The 24,123-nt window shown below is 28.0% G+C and overlaps 1 protein-coding gene across 2 annotated transcripts in view; it reads right to left on the bottom strand.

Moving 5' to 3' along the window:
* The window catches only part of LOC106683631 (translational regulator orb2), a 235,336-nt gene that overhangs the window by 13,222 nt on the left and 197,991 nt on the right, over positions 1-24,123 (bottom strand). For both annotated transcript variants that reach the window (XM_014425232.3, XM_014425230.3), the window contains 5 exons: positions 12,256-12,306; positions 10,014-10,202; positions 9,767-9,879; positions 4,824-5,034; positions 3,465-3,646 (listed from right to left, as the gene is read on the bottom strand). In XM_014425232.3, the coding sequence (XP_014280718.1) occupies positions 3,465-3,646; positions 4,824-5,034; positions 9,767-9,879; positions 10,014-10,202; positions 12,256-12,306 (746 nt within the window). The remainder of the gene's footprint in view (positions 1-3,464; positions 3,647-4,823; positions 5,035-9,766; positions 9,880-10,013; positions 10,203-12,255; positions 12,307-24,123) is intronic.

Consider the following 24,123-nt stretch of genomic DNA (forward strand, 5'->3'; position numbering starts at 1 on the left):
GGAAGAAACATATGCCAGCTGTAGGAAATATATTTTTCTTTATTGTGTATTGTTAATAATTAAAATAAAAAAATGAATTAAATAAAAAGGTACATGTAGAGAAAATGTAAAAAAAAAAATAATAATAAAAAAATAGTGTTGCTAAAATAAACTGAAATTAGAAGAAAGAAATAGATTGTTCCTATAGACATCACCATAATTTTGATCAATAATAAAAATAAACAAATAAAAAAAAAATAGTGTTTCTAAAATAAACTGAAATTAGAAGAAAGAAATATATTGTTCCTATAGACATCACCATAATTTTGATCATCAATATAATTTTGATATTGGCAACACAGTAAAATAATGCAAGACTTTTATCCATCACTTAGTCTTTTTATTGATACAAACTTGCAAAGGTACAGCTCGACCGAGGGAGAAAGGGTACATAGGAAAAACACAACCAAATTGGGGTGCATTCATTCTTAGTTATGCCACTGTCACTACAAAATCGCAGGCATCTGAGAATTTAGCATGAAAAAGGATTAGATCAACAAATACACAGTGATATGTGGTGATTAATTAATAGAGGAAATATAAATATTAATCAATAAAGAATTATTGCAGATTTCATTTAATTATTCTGAGTTCTTCTTGAATACATACTTGGAGAAAAATATTGATTCAGCAAAGCTCTTGAGAGCATTTTAATGCACCACTTCATTCTAGAAACATTTATTGTTTTTTGTTCAGAAGAAATTCAACTTTTTTGGGTCAGGTTGTAGAAATTGCTTGGATGATTGGCCCAGAAATGTTTTTTTTTTTTTTAGCTTGTAGCTGCTGAAACCATTCAAGTGCGGCTTCCCCAATAATTTTTTCCCAAGTTACACCACAAAACATGCATATTGTCATTCAATTCTTCTCTTTTCATTCAATAATCATTTAACAAAAGTAATGATAATGAAAATATCTTACTATTACTATGACCATGAAATATTCCATTCATTCAATGAAATCCTCACAGAATAATATGTTTTAAAGTACTTTTGTAATACATAACATTCTATCGGTAGGGGTATAGTAAGTCTACTGCATTTTTCAAAAAACCTGTGATTTGAGTCTTTATTATTTTAAATTTTTTAACAAACTTCGGCACAGCAAACATTTCTTCTTTTTTTAAATTTCAATTTTTATTGTATTGTAAAAAATTTACACAATGTGGTTTTTAACATTTGAGTTGAAAGAACTCATTTCAGAAGGAATTTCAGGTTTGAGGAATTTACAGAAAAACATGAAGAGCGTAAGAGGAAATTTGAGTACAAGAGCCCAAGAGGAGAAAAGGCAGTTATCTCACCCCAATTTTTGGTTACTTTAATGAAAACTATGTATAATTAATAGTCAAAATTGATGAGTCTGCCAAGTATAGGTAGGGGAAATAAAAATGGCGTCTGTTTCAAAGCGATAAAAGAAACTAATTTTTCATTCGGAGCTCTATATCTTAAAAAGTAGGAACAACACAAGAAAACCTAAGAGAAAGTCATTTAAAGAAGAGTAAATTTGCTAAAATATGAGCCCTAATAGAGTTATTTATGTTAAATAGTTTTGAGACATAGCTTTTTAAAAAGCAACATTTCATAAAAATGTTGTATGGAAAGTACAGAAAGATCATTAGTTAGTGAATTTATTTTGAAAAATTTATATCTCAAAAACCATTTGACGTATAGATGTCTATTAGCACTCAAATTAAAGCTAGTTTTATGAGCTATAAAGTAGTTTATAATGTTTATCTTTGTAGGAGTAATAGTTAACATGAAATTTGCTAAAATAAATTGATTTATAGTTGTTCGGACAAATTTTCATTTGCCAAATTCATATTCAAATGTGAATATCATAAAAACTACTACCCCTACGAAGATAACTGTCATAAACTACTATATAGTAAGTTAAATTTCCTTTATATATGTATATATAGTTGACCGTAAAAATTGATATATAAGAAGATGGTCAGGGTTCCGGTCAAAAGTGAAACAAAAATAGTTTACAACTATTTAAATATTAAATATTATCTAGTTGTAAACTATTTTTGTTTCACTTTTGACCGCAACCCTGACCATCTTCTTATATATAAATTTCCTTTATTTTGAGTGTTGGCAGACATATGTGCGTCTTATGGATCTAGCGATATATTTTTTCAAAAATCCAACATTTTATACGAACCACTAGAAATTAACATTTTGTGAGTTCATTTTGTCAAATATCATAAAAACTGCTACTCCTAAAAAGATAAACGTTATAAACTATTTTGTAGTAAATTTAACTGGCTTTAATTTGAGTGCTGGCAGATGTCTGTACATCCAATGGTTTTTGAAATAAGGTTTTTCATAAATCAAACCTATTGTCTGAACAACTATAAATCAATTTATTTTAGTAAATATCATGAAAACTACTATTCCTACGAAGGTAAAGATCATAAACTACTTTATAGTACAATTATTTAGCTTTAATTTCTGTGTTAATAGACATCTTTATGTCACATAGTTCCTGAGATATAGAATTCTCAAAATAAATTAACTAACTACTAATCTTTCAGTAGATTTTTAAGAAATTTTGCTCTTTAAAAAGCTGTATTTTGAGAACTATTGGACATAAATAGGGCTAATATTTCAGCAAATTTACTCTTCTTTAAATAATGTTCTCTTAAATTTTCTAGTTTTATTGGTAGTTTTTAAGATACAGAGCACCGAATGAAAAATTTGTGTTTTTTTTAAGGTTTTGAAACAGCTGCCATTTATTATTCCCCCTACCTATACTTGGCAGACTCATCAATTTTGACTAGTAATTATACCTAGTTTTCATTAAAGTAATCAAAAATTGGGGTGAGATAACTGCCTTTTTTTCTTCCCGGCTCTTGTACTATTTCTATGAAAATTGCCAAGGGGAAAGACAAAAATGTAAAAATTTCATTTAAAATTAAATAACCCAATTCAAAAGAGCGTTTTATTTTACTCTTCTGAAACCATCCCCTATTAGACTGAAAATACTCAATTAGAGGGGAGCCCGTTGCTTTGGGGTCAAAATTATTTCAGGATGGGAATCTTGAAAAACGTTCATTGGGAGGTGTTTCCATTGGGGAGAGGTGTCTTTTAAGTTAGATTTCACTCTGATTTTAAAATTAAAATTACTTCTGAAAAACTAACATATTTCTAGGGGATTGTAGTTGTCAAAGAACTGAATGTAAATAAATCTTGTAGGTTATTGTATCGATGGTCCCTAACATTCATAACCCTGTATGTCCAGAGTATGTCAATAAATAAGAGTTAACTCTCAGTAAAATGATAAAGATTTAAGGATTTTTGTTTTCTTACTAAATATAATGAAAACAAAACACAACTACTATCAACCCTATTTTACAGTAATCAACCATCATATTTAAGTAAGGTTTTATTATTTTTATTTCTAAACAAATATGCTTAAAAATTTACCCTTTTATCAATGTCACCATGCTGTAATTGCACAAATCTTGCACTAATAGCAGCAATATAACTTTGCTGGTTGCTAAAGGCAACTCTCCCAGCACCTTTTGGATATTTTAGTTCAGGGTCGGTATCAATTCCAGCATAACACACACCACCATATAGTCTATCCATGATCATAGCCAGCTCGACTAAACAGATCAAATAAATAATTAGTTTACACATTTAATTATATTTACAAAATGAAAAATGCTTATTAAAAAATGAATAATCATTCAACAAAAGTTACGATTATGAAAATACTTTACTATTATTGTGACCTCAAAATATTCTATTTGCTCAATGAATCCCACACAGACAATAACATGTTCTTTAATACTTTTGCTGTATTTGATGATTTGCAAATCACATGAAATTTACATTAAAAAATGGCCTTTCTCAGTAAATATGTAATATCTTCATTATACTACTAGCCTGATAATCGGAAGTCAGTCAATATTTATTCTTTATTAACAATCTTATACAAACAATTTCTTTGATAACTACTTAGAATTGTGGTTTTCACAAAATAAACTATTTTGATATAAATGAAATCTATAGATACCCTTCAAGGGTATAAAACTAAATGATATTCATACATGTCCTATATATTTATAATAATAAAAAAATGTTAATTGAGGTGAACATTACTTTTAAGTGTTAAAACTATCTTCATATTACTATAAAAACTAACACATGCCTACCGCTGTCTTAAGCTTTTCATAGAAATCTAAGTTGTGTACTATAAATGAGGGCTATAGATGTTCACCATTTCCTATTTGTGAAAGTACAATATAATTCCATTTTCTAAATATGAAGCCTTAATCAAACTCGAAAAATTTTATGAAATTAAGCATTCAAAAAATATTTATTTTGATTAATGCTCCACCAGGGGTACCCCCCGTCAAGGAGGCCTTGCATTCACTCCCAAAACTTACCACTAATGCTCTTTATTTTGAATCCCTTCTCACACAAACCAGCTCCTACTAATCTTTTACTATTTATTATTTTAATTATCTTTTAAGTAAGTGAATGAGAGACCTCAAAAATGCTGGTATATATTCTTATTCATGATGATAATATAATATGGAAAAATATATTTTTGGTTCAAATAATTTTTAAAAATAGGTATTATACTCTCTTCAAAAATCTTTACATTATGATTTTTGATATAGTAACAGGGTTACTCCTCGACAAGCCATTATAAATTTTGATCCTAAGATTATAATTATATGTTATATATATTGTATCCTTTTTTACTTCAGTAATTTTAATGTTAGAAATTCCGTTTAATAACACTTGTACTTCTCAAGCTGTTAACAAACTCACTAGCTTTTAAAGGTCTTGGAACGCCGCCAACAAACACTGTTTTTCTTGGATCCAAGGGCATAGATGCATCAAGAACAAAATCTGCATCAGAAAGCCTCCATGGTCTGATTTGAACAGGTTTATCTTTGATAGTAGGAGAAGAAACACATAGATATAATTTGTCCTCATCCTGTATACAGGCATCAATGAGTTGCTGAACAGAGCTTTCATCCTGGAATAACAATAGCAATGACAATTAAAATCAGAAATGAAAAAAATTAACAAACAAAATAAAACAAGCTAAATAAAATAGACTAAATAACAAGCAAAATAAAATAGAGGACCTAACAAACACCATTTTAGAAAGGAAATTAGAAAATGTAAAAGGACTGTTAAACATTAATAAAAAAATAGAAATTCGAAACATAAATCCAAGGAGAATATATCAATAATAATATGATAATGAAATCCACAAAGGGTACTCCTTTAAATGATATACATTCTGTTATAGTTGTTTCTTTACTATTTATAACCTCATATAGAATTAACTGACTTAGTAATGATTGATTAAAACAATGAAATTAGAAGTACATGTGATAACTATATCCAATGTTTTTTTTATGTCAAGGGATTTTTTTCTATTTAATAAGCTTTTTTCATTTAAAAAAAACCAATTTAAAAATTTTATATCAATCTTAAGTCTTAAAAATCTGGTTTGGTGCACACATCACACAACTTTTACTTACCACTCTACTTGAAGTAGAAATTAATTTCTGTGCCAACGGGACTACTGAAAGATAAAGTAAGAGTCTAAATTATTAGTACACTTACTTTAAATAAAATAAAATAAAAATTATTTCTACAATTGGCAGAAAATAATTTAAATAAACAAAACCTTTTAATAATACATCAATCCTTATTAAAAAGAATTTACATTTGATAATATAAACCACATATGATTGGATTATAAATAAACTATTCAAAATAATCAACTAACAATGTGTGTCAAAAGGATTCGTGCACATTATTTTTATTACATTAAATCGATGAGGAAACTTTTATAAACACTTATTAGGGTCATTTTGGCTGTTAGTATAAATTGAAGAGACCGTGGCATTGAATTAACTGATGTTAATGACAATGACAGAGGAATTTTGTCCCATTTCTCAGTAATGAAAGTTTAGAAACAATGCTGAAAAATTTGAAAACAACTGAAAGCCCTATAGTTTGAAATGGAAACATGAAATGAATGAAGTCTCCACTGCTAAGCCTAGGGTCACTCATAAAACATCATAAAGAACTATAATGTGAATCCTCTAAAATGTAGTAAACAAATGATAAACCCTCATAGCCACTGAATACTGATTCTACAGAGCAATTGTAAAAATATCTAAAAGATCAAGTCAGAAAAAGCATTGTTTCCTAATTTCTATGACTAAAACATTTTATTACCGAGGAGTAGGACAACCTTTCTTTGTTATTGACAAAAAAAAATAGTTGATTCAATGCCACAGCATTTTCAATCTATAATAAGAGCCAAAGGTAACAGAAAGTATTACTGAAAGTCTAATCATCAATTAAATATAATAAAAATAACATGTATGAATATATCTGACTCAAGTTGTTGGTTCATTGTTTTAAATAATTTATTTAAAATCCAATTATTTGTGGTTTATATTATCAAAAGTATAATTTTTTTATAAAAGGATGGATGTAATATTAAATGGTTTTATTTATCTAAATTACTCATTGCAAATACTAGCAATAATTCTTAATTTATTTGATTTAAACCAGGTGTACAAATACTTTTGGCTCTAACTGTACAAAACCTCAAAAAAAAATGATCACAAAACCTCCCCTTACAAAATATTTATATACATGTTAGTAAAAATAAAAAATAAAATTAATGGGGGTTTCCTTGGGAAGATGAGCAGGATAATTTTCGCTACTTTTTTTTTTTCCAAAAATGATTATTGTCATAACAATCACTGAACCATGACTATATTTATTTAAAATCCAGTTTATTTATACGTTTTTCATAACTCTACGTTACCTTCTATAACTTGACATGTTAGATATTAATTTTTCTAAAGTTTTTGGCTTTTCAACGGTATATTATATATTGATATAACAACTGTTATTTTTGGAATGGTTTCCAATCTGGAAAAATATTTCTGTTTAAGTTTATTTATTTTTTAGTTTATATAATTAATATTATAGTTTATGTTTTATAAGGGCCTTTAAAGGAAGTTATTTTGAAAATTTGACATTTAAACTATGTTTGACTATTGCAATGAGCATAAGATATAGCCAATATTGCAGGTCATTTAACTGTACATTGATATAAAAAATTTAATCAAAATCATTAAAACACATTTATGATAAAATATTTAAAATGTGTATAATTTATGAAATAAAGTAATTACAGAAAGTTGTTGTAACATTCCAGGTATATACCAACCTTAAGTATATAATTTGAGTTTTTTAAACTTTTTATTTTTGAGCAAGGCTGTAATGTACAATGCACATAAGATTGTTGTTTTTTTTTTTGCATGCACACAGATACACATACAGGCCATTTTGTGAAACTTGGTTGTATGAACTTAGGGACCTTAAAAAGTCCATTGCCATTGAAAACCTAAATACAAATTTTTTAATGATTGCATTTCTTTCCCTTACTGTATATTGGTAAATGGAAGTTAAAAAGCCATAAAAACAAATTATTGTTTATCAATATGCACTTGGCCAATTTGTTGTATTGTTTTTCAAAAGTATTAATCAGAAATTTTAAGCTGCTTTAAACCCTTTTGCTTTAACTTCATAGTGTTTTGTTTAATGGAAGCAACTTGCAACAATTTCACAGCCTTAATAGACAATTTATACCTCTCCATCAGAGATGTGGATATAGTTATATCAATTACATAATTTGGTCTCTAGAATAAGATTAAATAGTTAAACAATAGTTATATAGGAGTATCTGTTAGGTCTATCCCTCCCCTGCCACCTGGGGAGCTGATAGATCAACAGCTGAGCTTTTTTATCAATTTAATATCATTCCAAATGACAAAATTATTTAATTGATAGATGAAAAATAGGAATAAAACAGATATATGAAATGATATACTACTGTAAAGAAATATGTTTGGATGACGATGTTGGTCAGTCCCTGAAACTTTCAGAATTGTACAATCACATGTCAGTTATAAAATTAATAAAACATAAGAGGGGAATAAAAGTTCACTATAGGTTAATACATATTTCCAAGATATTTACTATACTCTTTACTTGCAAAAATGTTGACACACCTTTATGCCGACATAAACAGAAAACAAAATTATTACTTAGGTGGAATTAAAATTTAACGTATTTTGAAAAACAACTAACCTACTTAAAAAATAGTGTCAAAAGATCAAAAATAATAATTACTGTGAGAAAGTATATCAAGAAGAGTTACCCTAGTAGTAGATATAAAACAATCCAAACCCATATCTTGAGACATTGCTTGGTAAGAAAATTCTGTTTCCTCTCCAATAACTAAGCAAAGAGGTGATCTCACTAGGTTCATGCTAAAACTACAGGTTCCCCATCCCAATCAACCCCAGGTTGCCAATTTGCATAAACTTTACTTATAATCCAGGATAGTTCACACTTTCCAAAAGTACTGGTACTGGTAACTGTTGCCAGAACTAGTCCGACAAGTGGGTCTAGTGGTCCTTTTTTGCCAACCCCTGACTGCTACTTTGAAGTTGCTGCCATGTACTAACCAAGATAGGAGTGTCACGATTCATTTTCTGGGCCTTACGAAAAATAAATATTAACTGCCCCTGGTGAGAATCGAACCCAAAACATTGTGAACGGGGTGCTTTGGGACCAATACCCCTACATATACATCCCTTATCCCAAAGTATGTAATTATAACTTATCATGGGAAATAACATACTTGCAAAGCATGAATCTTTCATATAGTGGTGTTAACATAATCATTTACATAATTTTTTAGTATAGTTAGCTAATTTGAAAAAATAATTCTGTGCTTAAAAATTTAGCATGTCAGCAGGAAAAAAAGATTTATTTAGTTTTCAAATTTATCTTTCAGATACTCGTTGAAGAAAATGTTAAAGATTTTTACTGATCCAAGAGAAGTGCCAAGAACAATCTTGGAAAAGGAAAATGGGAAAGGAGAAGATGCTTATTATTAAATGAAATAGATAATAAAACACTGATGAAAACACTTATTATCACCCCAATAAAGAATAAATAAATGATGAACTGCAAAGAAATATACATGACATTGAAGAGGACCCTGAGGAAATGAAAATGATGATAAAAATAACAGAAGTAATTTATAACAATGAATGATATCTATTATTAACATATCCCATCCCATTACTGTATTTAATTTTTTCACATTTTATGCTTATGGCTAGATTAACCCTACCAAATAAACTATTAGAATTTGGTTATTATTTTTTCTTTTAATGTCTTTACAATAGAAAATAAAATAAATTTTTTTCATAATATTTTAGAAACCCATAATGAATGAATACTGGAAATTTAGGGAAAAACAAATGATGCTCTCAAAATTCTAATTAAATTTAAGAAGAAAAAACTGTACGGTATAGGTATGGTCAAAGATAATTTTCAGAATGTAAAAATAAAAAAAAAAAAGACTTTGGAAGTCAAGGAACACTTAGATGTATACCAAAGACATCAGCGCTTCAAGTCGTGTCTAATCTGCTGAATTTGAATTTGTCCAGCCAAACACACCAGACATAGCTCGATGAGCTGAGGTCCTTGGTATGAGTGTACCCTTAGGAAGGCCATGAATGACAAAGGCTAACTTAAACATTTTATATATCTAATCCAATAAATTTTATACAGAATATAGTAGAGGTAAAAATTTTTGTTTCTAAATATCTTTAAATCACATAAATCTACTAAATAATAGCAATAATTATAATAACCTGAAATAACAAGAATGCATATCCTTTAGGCGGAAAATAAGATTTACTTTCAGCCTTGTGAGGCCAGTCAACAACAAGAGGTCCAAATCTTCTGAAGCTAGCAGTTATTTCATCTGAAAATATTTAAGTGTAGTATAAGGAGTTTATAATACTAGTACAAACAAATAAATAATACTCAATTTAAAAAACTTAAATAAAACTTGTCAAATATTAAAAAAAAATTATTAAATAAATTAAAATACCATACCTTCATCTATATCAGGGGGAAGTCCTCCTACAAATACTTTCCTTGAATATCGTTCGCCTGATTCTGAAACTTGTGTGTGGGGTGGATTCCTTGATGGTGACTGTGTTTGATGGACTTCAACTATTTGTCCTGTAGGTTCTTCCATTAAACCAGTCTGATCATCAAGACCCGGAAAGTAGGGACTTTTAGCTATAACAAAAAAATCAATACTGTCAATGAAAACTAATCTGATTAACTTCACTTTAACACTGTAGGAAAGGATAATTACAAAAAAAAAAGCTAAAGTCAACATATACCAAGTCTTGATAATGGAATATTTTTATTTTTGAAAAAATATGTGATAAAATTATTTAGTTTTAAAAAGAAAAAAAAACATTCAGGACAATTTAAATTAAATGATAGAATTAAATAAGAAAAATGAATAGAACATATTTTATTGATATGATTGTAATTTTTCAATAAAATATTGATTTTTGACTTGTCAATTTGAAGGAAAACTCTGATACAATGAATTGCTAAAAAATAATGTGAAATATTAAAACCATCCGTAAGTATCTTATCTAGAAGTACAAAAAATAGCCCATGCTTCATTCAACATGTTCAGAAAAAAATTGGAATCACTAGCCAGAAAACAAAATGCATAGAAAACTTACAGTATGTCATCAAAGTTTACAGCACATTTGAAATACCAAAGTAAATGACTTGAAATCACAAGTCTATAACTAATGGAGTTCTTGTTAATGTTAAAAGAAAAAAACATGATGTGTATGTAATTGATGTGTATTGAATAAATTGTTATTGTGAGTATTGTTGATATTTCTGCCATCATATTACCCTAATATATTTAACATCAATCAATATTTTATGTAGATAATTCACTTAAATTTGGATACTCTCCTTTTTAAACTAAGGAAACATAATAAGTGATATGGTTTGATCACTAACTAAAATAAAATAAACAAAACAAATCAACAAATAATTGGATCAACACTGATGAAGAATAGTATAATTTAAAAGAACATATAAATATGTATACAAAAATAGAACAAGACCCAAATCAACTGAAAATAAAATTAAAGATTATACAGTTTATTAAAAAAACACTGAAAATCCAACAAATCAGCATTTTATTATTATTACTTTGTAATAAATTGTTAGAATAACAGGTTATTTTCTTAATTATTAAGTATTTATAGTAAATATTTAATATTTATAAATGTTGTTTTTGTTGAATTTAATATTAAGAAGTATATAAACTGAAGAAAAATGAACCAGTATTCTATCTAACCAATAATTTACACTTGTTTTTTAAATACATGTTTCTAAGTAATATTTTTATGAGTTACTCCATAAAATCATTTTAAATAATATAAAAATTAAGTTGGATTTATCACTTCGAAAATTTTTTAAAATACAAGAAACGATATATAATTAATATTTATCATATTTTCATGAGATTCAAATACAAACCACGTGTAAGTAATCATGAGGATGAGTGAAGCATGTAACTGAACTTAATTCCTTATAAAATGTTTTAAAAGAACATGAGAATAAAATAAGCTTCACAAGCTTAAATTACATGACAGAGATGGCAACATAAGATGTAAAGTTTCATGATATTGAAATCGATATTTCATGATGAATCATCATTAGTAATCATTTCACTATCTTTTTTTGATGATATTTTTCCAATTACTCATCTTTCCAGGTAAAATGAAGAAAACGTTCATATATAAATATGAATTTAAATATTTATAGAAAATGATAATGTTAACAACAAATACTTCACCGGTAGAGTAACATACCATAAAGTTTTGAAAAGTAGAAATATATAAGAAGTAATTTCTGAACCTTTTAAAATTATGTTATTTAAAATAGTTGTCAAGTTTATATAAATTTGAGAGATTAGTTAATTTACTGTTTAACTGAGTTATTATTGATGTTGTGACGTTACTTCCCATGAATTCACGTTCTCCACCATCCCAATAAAACAGTAATGGGGATTAGCTTGTTATAAGTTATGTTTACGGCTAGTTACAAAGCCTCTTTTGATTTTTAACATATTTTTCATTCTAAATTAAAAAAAGTATAGTTATTGTGGTAATATTATAAGAATGAAAACACATAATTAATCTTTCAATCCTAACAAACTTGCAATATCTTAATGAATATGGTATGCATTAAATGAACACCAAATGTAGTAAAAGGCATAAAAGTAAAATTTTATATAAACACAACTTACCATGTATTTGTGTGAGGCTCTGAATAGGATTCGTATTACAGTTGACATAGCCTGAAACCAAAGAAAAATTCTTATTAAAAATCTGCTAACTTAAATTATTAATATCAATAGAAAATAATAAACCTAAAATGTACTATGAGAAAACAGTCAAATATATAATATTGATTATACTTTTATTTATTATGATCATCATGGTCCAATTTCATAAAAGTAAAACTGAGATTTTAAATACTTGAAATATAATATTAAACTATTTAAGTAAGAAAAATATAATGTATAAATGAAACAATTAAGTAGATATATTTCCTCTTCTCAAAAACTATTTCTATATTTCAAAATGATTTTCAGTTTGGGAAAATCATTTAGAGCTATAAAGATGAAGCAATCGAGAAATATCAATAAATTATCCTGATGTTGATTTGGAATAAAAAAAAGCAACAAATTTGAAAAAAAAATTATTTCATTTTTGCTCCATTCAAGAAGAAATTTGTCACTAAATACAAAATATGAGATAAATACAATTTAATAAAAGTTTGAAACTGGAAAATATAGGAATATCAGAATATTCTAAAGGTAAATACAAAATATTAGAATTATTAGTTCCTGCGGGATATCATTATTTTTGTTTCCTTTTTATTTTATAGATTTATTTCAATCAAATCATTTCATTCAAAGTCATAGTAACTTTATAATATTTTATTGCTTATAAAAAATATTTATGTGTGAATTTGAATCCAAACTCAAGTAAGAATGCAATAAACTTCAACATTTTTTAAGAATTTAACTAGGTTCTATTCAGTATATAGTATTGAAACTATGGCAAAAAAGAAATTAATAAACACAGGATGAATGGATAAAAGTAAATAGGAAAAACAATAAGCGCAAAATTACATTTAATCTACTCAAAATAAAACACATAAAAATTAAGGGGCGTTTTAGGAATGTAAAAAATGAGTGAATCCAAAAAGGTTTTAGGAAAAAAGATGATAGTTACCTTTAGGGAGGGGTGATACATATAATATTAGTTTTTCTGGGCAGGGAAAAAACATATTTGAATGTTGTGTGAGGTTTAAAAAATAAATAAAGCACAATAAATATCTCCTTGATCTGAATAAAATGAACAAAACTATAGAAACTATATTAATTACATTAGCTGTAATAAATAAAGCACTAAGATTCTACGTAATGGCAATAATTTTTCTGCACAGTATTGGGTAATAACAAGTCTACCAACAAATAAAAAATTAAGATATTTTAGTGTTATAAGTGATTAATTAATTGTTTCTTCCTACATATTTTAATATTCTAAAAAAATGAAAACCAAGGCTTATGTGATTTAAAAAGAAATAAAAATTAACATTTTATTCCCTTTGGATTAATAGACTTTAAAAAAAATTCCTAGAACAATTAATGTATTGTAATCCAAGGTAGGGATAATATCTCAAATGATTATAGTATCACTATTTTACACAGCACACAAAGTAAACAGAGGAGTGGGGGCAGGGAACTTTGGTTAGGAATACTTAGAAAAATATATATTTTAATATGTATGTATATTTATTATTAATATTAATAACATTGGAAATTTAAAATTATTTTTTCTTTATAAAAACAATTTTTTTTTTGTTTTGTTTAGTTTTTTACAAAATTGACATATTTCGTAAATAGTTTAATTTAAATTGGGCCAAAATCCGCCACAGTATAATATAAACATCGAAATAAATAGTTTTGAATATATTATGAATTATCTTTTGTCATAACAATACAGACAAAAATATTATTATTGTTAAAAAAAAATAAAAAAATAATGACATACAAAACCAAAAAGAATAATAATTATTAAAAGTTTAAAATAAAAAATAAATATTATTATAATGGTTTTAATCAGTATCACCGTGGCTTTTCTACGCACTCGGTAGTTTCGTCCTGATGTCTTTGAAATATAACTCCCCTCCTTACAGTCATGTTTTATAGTTTCCGTCTAATATTCCCTTATTATTTAAAAATTAATATTGTGATTTTTGCTAAGCACATTTAGATATTAAAACATGTGTGTCTTAAAGGTTTTTTTTTTAATTTAAAACGTGATGGGTCAGCAAATTGTTCAATTACCGGTTACTTTATTAAAAAAAGCAAAAATTAAATGTACTCCGATAATCTCATATATTTAATTTATTTTATTGATACACTACATTAATTATAAATCTTTTCGGCGAAGACATTCCTAAGAAATAACTAGACACTTAATCTCAGTCCAAATACACCATCAGTATTTGTATCTAAAATGGTCGTGGACTAAACGCGTAATCAACAACAATAAATCAATGATTTATAAAATTAAAAAAATAAAACATAATTGAAGTTCATGTCATTACCAGCGAAAGTGGGGAACGCGTTAGTACCCAAAGCGTGAAACATGTTATCCTCAAAGCGGGCCGGGAACGAGTGAGGGTAGCGTAGCCAATAGTCCAGTGCTGCTGTGGGTGGACTATTGATCCTATATCTCTGGGGTGGAAGGTTCTAAGCCGGTTTGCCTAAGGTTATCGGGGCAGACACGAGGGGATGTGCCAAGTTATCTCTATCACCCCTCAACTACGGCATTAAAGCTAGGGCTATTCTATCATCGAGATCCACAGAGAAATGGTCCTGAGAAGTTTCTAACTCGACCTATTAATTTCATAAAGGGGTAAGGGTAGCGATAGACTACAGAACTAAGAAGGTGATCAACATTGAATCTTATCATATCGATAAGTTGTAAACATTCGTCCGAAACCTATATAAAAACTTTTCTTACTTGAGTAATCTATATCTTAAGCCCTTGATTTCGATAACACGGATAATAACAAATCTAGTTTCAATTTTCTTTCCTTTATTATGGTATCCATTGTTCTGACTTTTTTCCCAAGGGCAATATTATGTAGGGTGTTTCATGGTTAAGTGCCCGAACTAAAAATATGAATTGAGGATCTCAAGAAAAGAAAAAAATTCCTTATGAAGGTATTTCCGTTGACGCTTTGTTTAGGAGATATTCACATTTAAATATTTTCATTGTTATGAATTATCTTGGTTTTAATAAATAAAGTAATATAATATAATAAAGTAATATAACAGTCCAACTACTTAAATAATGAAATGTAACATTCGTCTTAAATGTTGTTCAATGTTATTACCTAAAGCATTAAAGACAGGGTCAGCATCTTTCTTCCATAGAACGGCAATGGGTGTAGGTTGTTTCCCAAGTCACGCATACTCTGCTTCGAAAAAATTGTCTGGGCTTTCATAGACTTTTTGTTTAATTATCACCTTAAAAAAAAAATACAGTGTTGTCAAATCTGGAAAGCGTGACAATAACACATATCCAGAGTCGTTCGGACACTTCTGCTGTGGAAGAAAAATTTTGAGCCTGCCTTAATGCTCAAGATAATCATTTAAGATGAATGTTAGTGTTTACATTTTATTATTTAAGTAGTTAGAATAGATATTGGTTTACTTATAATAACCTAAATAATTCGTAACAATGAAAATCTTTATACCCGAATATCTACTCAACAAAGCAACATACTTTCATCAGGCAATTTGTTTAGTGTTTTAAGATCTTTAATTCATATTTTCAGTTATGAAACAACCCAGAAACAACTTGTATAGTTTACCGACACGTAACTTCTTTACAGAGTATTCAGAAGTCTAACTTGGAACGGTAGAGGAAATATCGGAAGAAACACGATATACTTTATGTAGAATCCCTTCTTGGTACAAGATCTCAACCTTTGTACACAATTTCTCATAGAACTGGGTCCTTTGAAAATCCTTTATAGTTCGAGTTACCTCAGTTTGGAATCCTTTGACCACAATCATTCGTAAAGTTTTCTCCTTAACATTAATCGTATAACCAAATCTTCAGGATACTTATAAATAATAAATATCCATGAAAGCTTGCATAAAAATGTTATATCCATATTTTATTTTCATAATCATTATTGTTTTTTTTTTAAATTTTGTCTATCTTTACATAATGTAGCCAAACAAATGCTGCTCGAATCTTCCAAATTGTTATTCTTAGGGGACCAAATGATCTAGAATAAAGATTTTTCATTCATATCAATTGGAGAAAGAAAGCCCGAAAAACGGATAGTAAAGCTTAACTTTCAATGTGATAGATGGCTACTTAAGTGAAGGTGTAAGATCCCCTTAAAACTTTCAAAGTATTTTGAAGAGTATTTGATTAAAATAAAAATGAGGCAAGAGAACAATTCAGAATAAGGAATTTAGCACTATACTATGTACTATAGTATATAGCACACCATGTACTATACTATGTACAAGGTAAACATAATTAAGTTTAAAGCATTGCGGCAATCGAATTCCAGAGGTCCTTCAACTCTTGGTATAAGCATAAAAACTCCAGGTTCGTCAATCCTAATTCAATTCAAAATATTTGAATGCCACGAAAATACTACCAGTCAGTCCCAGTTCTGCATGGACTTATTTCAAAATACAGGATGATCCAGGGGTAAATGAGAGTGATTGAAGAAGGAATAATTTCCCAAAAATATAGTTCACTGCCACCAACCTCACCTTCCAATCTTATTAATCCATAGTCGATTTATGATTTTCAAAGAAAAGTTTTCCTTTTTAGAAATAATTAGAATGAAACGAGGGATATCCTTTAATTGAAAACCTGGATAAATTTATTCCTTGAAAATAGATAAATGATAAAATTGTATACCATTAGCTAAACGTTAAATAATGAAGTATATTTTTCATTTTAATTGATAAATTCCTTGTTTTTAACTAACTTCTAAAATTCAGTAGGGTATCAATTATTTTTATTTTTTTAAATGTATGTTGACCCACCCATAACATCACAATTATCAATTTCTATGATTTTTTTTTTAAATGAAAAAAGCAAACCTATTCCCATACAAATTTCATCAGTGTCCGATGATTGCTTTTATTTACTATATGGAATATATAGTATGGGAAAGTATTGCGATTTATATAGTGATAAGTAAAAGGTGATTTTTTTTTTTTATGAATGCTCACTCATAAAATCACTATTCGGTTCAGGAATTCTATAATTCATTTTTTAATAATTAATCAACATATACAGAACTCCTGAATTAACATGTCCTAATTACTTGCGATAAATATAATAGGTTAGTTTAGAGTATACGGTTTATATTTGTTTAAAAAAATAAAATAAAACAGGTATTTATCCAAATGAGAAACACTTTATACGCAATTAGTAAAAATAGGTACTTAAAATAAACGATACATTTAAAATAATAAATAATTTCTTTAATCATAAGGGTAAAAATACAGAATAGTCCTATATTTTCCAGGAAACGCAATGCAAAATTAATGTACATATGTACTTAAAAAATTTTTTTTTTAAATTTTAAAACGTTATTCAAAAATCAATAAAAATTAATACATATTTTTTTTTAATAAACAAAAAACCGACTTCAATCAGTAAAACAAGTTAACCTAAAAATTAAAATAGTTTATTTATTTTTTTTATGTGAGTGCCATGTCATAACGCTTTAAATTGTTGTTAAGCTTCCAAAAGCATACAAGAAATGAATATTCCATGGAGAAAATGAATTATTATTTAACATTTTTCTATATTTTCCAATAAATTTGCTCTTGAGAAGACTAAAGATTAAGCAAACAATTCTGTAAATAGATATTTTTTATAAACCAACACAACTAATTTTGTCAAAAATATGCTAAACAAATATGATATCCTACAACATAAACATATGTTTATGTTTCCTAGTGACATTTTTGGTCAATTTAAAATCACCCGATATCAATCCTTCCATTAAAAACATCCTAACCACTCAAACCCACTAGTTTCTAATCTTGCTTCCTCTTTTATTCCGAACAATCCTCCGAGGCGTCTGAAAAGAAGATGGCCTCGAGACCTTATATTGTAAAAATGTTTTTAGAGTGCTACCAATGGGTAGTTTCTCTACATGCTTGTACCATACCATTATGATTTCCTCAAATTTACTTGATGTATTTTATGTACAGTTGTAAATATCAATAAATAAATTAAAAAAAAAAAATTTAAACCAATTCAATTTCACGCATTTTTAAATATTCCACCATTTTTACAGACCTTTCTCATAAGTACATTTTTTTCTTCACTAGGTCTTTTTTTTTTTTTTTTAAATCAAACGAAATTTTTTATGGTTAGCCTAAAATAAACAGGTAATATTATGACAGTTAGTGATCTAGGGATTTTATCTTTCAATGGCTACAAATCGATTTCGCGTCACAAACGTGGATGACTTATACAATATTTGTCGATGATTTGTTTTTAAAAACTCGCATCTCATTTCCAAATTAATTAGAAAGACGAGGACGGAAAATAGAAATAACCTTTAATTAATGTATTTTTAAAAATATATTTTAACAAATTAAAAAGTCGTACACAATAAGGTTCTTTTTTTATTTTCAGGATTTTTTGGGTTGCATCTTTTAAAATTTAATATTTCCATGTTTTATTACAATTATGTAAGAATAAAAATATTTTTACTTTTTTATCGTATAAAAATCCCATTCCTACTTATCACAATTAAGGGAGGGACTTCAATAGGTTCATTTTTAATTGTTATTTTTTAATATACTTTTGTACATAAAATTCTGTCTTTCTTTTGTACCGTTTTAATGTCGGTTATTTGTTTTAAAAAAAGTTTTTCCGTTATAATATAAACAATCATTTATAATTTTAGTATGAGATGTATGCTATGGTTTACAGGTTAAAATTAAAAATAAGAAAAACATCGTCACTTTAATTAATTTGACGTTTCAAACAAACAGATAGTCGTTTCAAAAATCGATTTAAAATTGTTCCATCGAGAATTCCAATATCGAAATGTCAAATAATTGTGTGAAAATGTTTCATATACATTAAATTTAAACCTAAATAATTTTATTATGATTTAGTTTTAAATATTGAAGCCATAAATTCAGTATTGAAATAAAAGACAGAAGGATTATAGATATGAACTTATTTAGTAGATACAATAAAAATGCATATCTTATGTATCTTATACAGATCACGTATTGCGTTTTTGTATTTTTAAAAATAAAATTACGAATTTCAATGCTTATGGCCTATTCTCTGATCTGTACCATGCAATGTTCAAAGAACAAAGTGTTGGAACATCTAAGAATTTGAAGCATCTGTAATGTTATAGCAATAATTAATTTTTCGTTATTCGAAACATATTTCAGAGAAATAGATAGAAATAAAAGAAAATTTTTTTTTTTTTATAGCCGATTTTATTAATTATTATTTATAGTTTGTCATAAGGCTATAAAAAACACACGATACACGTTAAGTGCTTTAAATCTCCTTTTTATGCATATTTTTAATTTTATACAGTAGGAAAAAACTACGCAATAAAAATAAAAAGTAATTTATAAAACCAATAAACTAAATTCAATAAATTGATCAGATAACTCAAAATAAATTAAATATTGAAATATATATATTAATTACTTACAAGCGCATAAATTCTGTAGCCAAAAACCAGCGATAAAACCAGATTGGAAGACATAAAATACTGAGTCAGACAAATCTTTTGTCTGATGACAATCTTTTTTTTCAGACATGGTTCCAAGTTTATACAACGAGGCAGAACAGCTTGAAGTAATATACTGTACTAAACCCTGAACATTCAGCCACAAGATAAGGCAATTGTTTGTTTTGTAAGAAAACGAGGATTATTATAAGGCGATGTTTTCAGACCAACTAATTCGAACAACACATGAGCTAAATTAATACCTAATTACTAATTTATAAAAATATTACACAAAAAAAATATGTTTTACATATAATGTGCAATAATTAGATCAATAAAGTAAATCTTAACCTTCATTTAATTTTATAAATAAAATGTATTCATTTTGAGATTTTCATCAAATAAATAAAAACTGTAAGCATATTTTCTTATCTGTAATACATCCCATAGAAGTCCTCTATAGTTTTATGAGTGTGTTTATACATATATATAATAATCATGATTTTGGTAGGTTTATGTTTTATGTAGGTAACCGAGGTCCATATATCAAGAAAACCGGTTATTAAAAATCAATTGATAAATAAATTTGGAATAAAAAATGTACGCAGATATGTATGTATTATTTCCTAATACTACATGAACTAAAGCATACTGGTCGTAGGGTCACACGAAACTAGAATCGGCAGCAGAGAAAACATCTTTCACGTTTTATTCCAAAAACCTCATCACTCGACGACTCTACAAATAGTAAAAGAGCCGGGAAAAAAAAAAAACAGTTATCTCACACCAATGTTTGATTACTTTAAAGAAAACTGTTTATAATTACTAGTCAAAACTGATGAGATTGCCAAGTATAGGTAGGGGAATAAAAAATGGTGGCTGTTTCAAAACGTTTAAAAAACATGAATTTTTCATTTGGAGTTCTATATCTTAAAAACTACCAACAACACTAGAAAATCTAACAGAACATTATTTAAATAAGAGTAAATTTTCTGAAATATGAGCCAAAATAGAGCTATTTACGTTCAATATTTCTCGAAATATAGCCTTTTAAAATGCAACATTTCATAAAAATGTACTGAAATATCATTAGTTGGTGAATCTATTTTGAGAATTCTATATCTCAGGAACTATGTGATGTAAAGATGTCTATTAGCACTCAAATTAAAGCTAAATAATTGTACTATAAAGTAGTTTATGATCTTTACCTTCCTAGGAATAGTAGTTTTCATGATATTTACTACAATAAATTGATTTAAAGTTGTTCGGACAATAGGTTTGATTTATGAAAACCTTATTTCAAAAACCATTGGACGTACAGACATCTGCCATCACTCAAATTAAAGCCAGTTAAATTTACTATAAAATAGTTTATAACGTTTATCTTTTTAGGACTAGCAGTTTTGATGATATTAGACAAAATAAAATCACAAAATGTTAATTTCTAGTTGTTCGTATAAAATGTTGGGTTTTTGAAAAAATATATCTCTAAACCCATAACACGCACATATGTCTGCCAACACTCAAACTAAAGTAAATTTAACTTACTATAAAGTAGTTTATGACACTTATCTCCGTAGGGTTAGTTGTTTTTATGATATTCACATATGAATATAAATTTGGCATATGAAAATTTGTCCGAACAACTATAAATCAATTTATTTATAATATTTATAATCACATCTGTACTTCAAATGGTTTTTGAGATATAGATTTTTCAAAACAAATTCACTAACAACTGATCTCTCAGTACGTTCCATACAACATTTTTATGAAATGTTGCTTTTTAAAAAGCTATATCTAAAGAACTATTTAACGTAAATAGCTCTCTATTAGGGCTTACAGTTTAGCAAGTATACTCTACTTTAAATGATGTTCTCTTTTAGATTTTCTATTGTTGTTGGTCGTAGTAAAGATATAGAGATCCGAATAAAAAATTAATTATTTTTAACGTTTTGAAACAGCCGCCATTTTTATTCCCCCTACCTATACTTTGCAGACTCATCAATTTTGACCAGTAATTATACCTAGTTTTCAATTAAGTAATCAAAAATTGGGGTGAAATAACTGCATTTTTCTCCTCTTGGGCTCTTGTACTAATGGTCCCCAAGTTTTGTGTAGAATGACGGGCTCATGTTAAGGATATCCCAATTTTTGTGATTTTCGAAAAAAAAAAAATTATGAGAAGTAAAAAATTATGAACAAAATTTTTTTATTTTTCTGTTGCTATTAAAATTCGTAATTTAGGGTTTCACGAGGAGGGAATAACCAATAAAAATCTTGTTTCTGCCATGAATACCAGTTTAACGAAAGATAACACAGTTGTAATGTCATAGAAAAAGATCGGGAGGTTCCCGCTTCAGATATACATCTTAGTATTTATCCATTCTTTATTATTGCTAACAATGAGAACTATTTATTTTTTCAAATAAACGAAATTTACTGGTACTTTAGAGGAAAAATTTTGAACAATCAATCATTGAAAACAAGTCAGACTCTTCATTGAGGAAAAGACCTACCTGACATTGAAGACAATTTAATTCTACATTAATAAACCGATTTTAATCAAAAAGTTTAGGGCTGTTTTCAAGAGAATCGAAAAAATGTCAAAAAATCGATTCTATAAAGTGGCGTTTCCGTCGATTTTATCGATAAAGTTGCTGTGTCATCCAAGGCATATACTCGCCTTAAATATGTAATTTCATTTTCTTATGACTTCGTTTCTGAGCTAAGCTGTTTCCATATACATTCATTAAAAATGAAAGTGTAATATGACATAAAATTAGTCATAGGAGATTTCAACGACAAAATAAGAGAAAAACATCCATTCAGGCCCAATATTGGCCCTGGAAAAGAGCAACGTCAATTGAGCTAGGAGAAGGCATCTCTCAGCGGACATGGGACTGATAATGAGATGTTTCCGCGAAAAGACTTCCATAAATACACTTGGATAAGTTCCAGGGGAGTAAAAAATAAAATTGATGTTAGCGGCAGACAGATTCGGGCTACGTACGGGTCAGAGGCTTGTCAGAGAAAATGAAGTATGAAATTTTCTGACTGAAAATCACTGAAGTACGACCGAATACTCCAAGTAGATCAATTACTATTAAAAATTAATCCTAATCTATGACATTATAAATACTTTGCGATGGGTCAACAGAGTAGGAAAATCGTTTAAGTAAAAAGATCAACCTTGAGGGAAAGAAAACAAACAAAAAATAGCTCATGAAAGATAATAAATCTTGCAGAAAATGGTCCAACTGTTTGCAATCCGGTCAGGCTTATGATAAATAAACAGGATGGAAATGGACAATTTTCCCGCAACGTTAAAAGAGATTCTCGCTCCGGTGGGCAGCCAACTCCCCTTGAAATAACGCAAACGAGATAAGCCGGGTACGATATGGAATATTAAATGAAAAATTATACAACCGTCAGATGGTGGGGGGAAGAAAGTAATTGGTTGATTTGCATATACAGCACATAAAATCGGATAAAAAATCGAATGGTGTTATTTCGGTAGCAATATTTTTTTTTTTTTTAAACCATTATGATGTGGTACAAAAATTGGAAATGAATGAGGGCTACCTGGTTTTATAAATACCAAATTACTTATATTTCTCAAGTTCTATACTCTTCACAATAGTGGTGAGAGGCTGAAGTTCTGGTACTATATGACTTATACATATAGGGTCATCCTATCTAACGCGTATTCTGGCTTTTAGCTCCTTTTGTAAGTAACAAAAAAACTCCCCATGCCTGAAGATATTAATTTGATTTCGATATAGATGTAATTTATAATAGCTGCCTCAAAAGATCAAAGTTTATATAGAATGCTAAATGTTCTATTTCATGGAAAATATGGACCTTGAAAGAGAAGGCTGGCAATATGGGTAACTCTCTTTATCAGATCAATATTATTCTAATTCAGTAAATGTCCATTGATAGGTATTCATAATACGGTTTTATTAGATGTATGTATATATGTACTTCATTCATAAAATAAAATTTTTATTTTTTTTACGGGATGGTTCTGGTTAGCGAGAATCCACTGTATTATGATCTCTTTGAGGAAGTTTTACCTCGCCGTCGTCCATCGGCCAACGTAAGTGAACGTATTAAAGATGAGAAAGACCTAGCGGAGGGCAGGAGTGGCGGATCCACGCCGATTAAGTTTTAGCCAATTTTACAATAATTATCGATTTAAGTGTTTTTTTTTTCAAAAAACTGCTCTGTTCGCTATTAATACATGTAAAATAAGTATGCCTCCTACCATTGGATTTCGGGGCCGGGAGGGAAGAGAAGGGGTGAAAATAAACTTTGAAAGCAAGTAAGA

Source organism: Halyomorpha halys, unplaced genomic scaffold (genome assembly GCF_000696795.3).
Source record: "Halyomorpha halys isolate HHAL.00 unplaced genomic scaffold, Hhal_1.1 Scaffold500.1, whole genome shotgun sequence".
Classification (NCBI taxonomy): Eukaryota; Metazoa; Arthropoda; class Insecta; order Hemiptera; family Pentatomidae; genus Halyomorpha; species Halyomorpha halys.